General features: G+C 31.2%; 1 protein-coding gene across 1 annotated transcript; it reads left to right on the top strand.

Moving 5' to 3' along the window:
- The first annotated feature begins 294 nt into the window (after positions 1 to 294).
- Positions 295 to 855, top strand: LOC138883786 (uncharacterized). Its single transcript, XM_070164499.1, has one exon. The coding sequence runs from the start codon at positions 295 to 297 to the stop codon at positions 853 to 855; it is 561 nt and encodes a 186-aa protein (XP_070020600.1).
- Positions 856 to 1,534: the final 679 nt, after the last annotated feature.

The raw sequence follows: 1,534 nt of genomic DNA, 5'->3' as shown, positions 1-1,534 counted from the left end.
ACAAATGAAGTGATACATTGTGGAAGAGTATTCCAACAGTTTATAGTAGATGTATATATAAAACTTGAAATACAAAGATTAGAGTTCTTCTCATTTAATCCAGATTTATTTAGAATTGAAGTCTTGCAAGGACTCCTTGATATTTTAAGATTTGGTGAAAGGAAAGCCTCTAAAATTGTAAAGAAAACGTTCCTACCTGTTACATTTATAGGGGGGCCAAGGGACATGCGCCGATGATACATGGATGCTATCGCATTGGTACAATATTTTGGAAAACCTGATTTCTTTATAACAATGACTTGTAATCCTTCTTGGCCAGAAATAAAAGAACATTTGTCACTAGCTGATCAGGTACAAAACAGACCTGATTTAGTTAGTAGAGTTTTCAGAGCAAAGGTAGAAGAATTAAAGACGGATATTTTAAAAAGACAAATCTTTGGAATAGTTGTTGGATTCATGTATACTATAGAATTTCAAAAACGCGGTCTTCCACATGCTCATTTCCTTATTATACTTGTTGATGAACACAAATTACTGACTCCTGAATCTTATGATAAATTTGTCTGTGCAGAATTGCTTGATTCTAAAAATGATCGCGATCTATATTCACTTGTTATTAAACATATGATACATGGTCCTTGTGGAAAGTTAAATCCTACAAATATTTGCATGAAAAATAATAACTGCAAATTCAAGTATCTAAAAGATTTTGCTGAAAAAACATCAAAAGGGAAGAATTCATATCCAATATACAGAAGGAGAAGAATCGAAGAAGTTGTAGAAGTAAGAGGTGAGTTTCTCGATAATTCTTGGGTAGTTCCATATAATCCATTTTTGCTATGCAAGTATAATTGATATATGAATGTTGAAGTTTGTTCTGATATCAAGGTAGTGAAATATATTTACAAATATATTTGCAAAGGATACGATAAAATTATATTTTATATGCATGGTAGTGATACAGATACAGACATACATGAAATAAAATAATATCAATCTGCTAGATGGGTTTCACCTCCAAAAGCTGCGTGGCGATTATTTCGTTTTCCAATAAGTGAAATGACACCAAGTGTTTTTTTACCTTTAGTTACATTTAGAAGGACAACAATTTGTCTCTTTTAAAAGTATTGAGAATGTTGATAGAATACTGAGTAATCCGATGAGTCGAAAAATAATGTTAGCTGAATTCTTTGTTATGAACATAACAAATAAAGATGCTATGCAACTGTTATTATTATATAAAGAATTTCCTGAGTACTTTGTATGGTTATTTAAGGAAAAAATGTGGACACGTCGAAAACAACGTAATGTAATTGGACGTGTTATAACATGTCATCCAACAGAAGGAGAAAAATATTATCTTAGATTATTATTGATGAACGTTAGAGGACCAAAATCATATCAGGACTTATGTAAAGTTGACGGAAAATGTTATAATACATTTAGAGAGGCTGCAGAAAAAAGAGGATTGTTACAATGTGATAACAACTTGGTTGAATGTATGTCTGAAGCTACAAATCATCAAATGTCATAT

This window comes from Nicotiana sylvestris, chromosome 12, assembly GCF_000393655.2.
Source record: "Nicotiana sylvestris chromosome 12, ASM39365v2, whole genome shotgun sequence".
NCBI lineage: Eukaryota > Viridiplantae > Streptophyta > Magnoliopsida > Solanales > Solanaceae > Nicotiana > Nicotiana sylvestris.
Note: the sequence above shows the minus strand (reverse complement) of the source record. Positions and strands in the feature narration are given on the sequence as shown.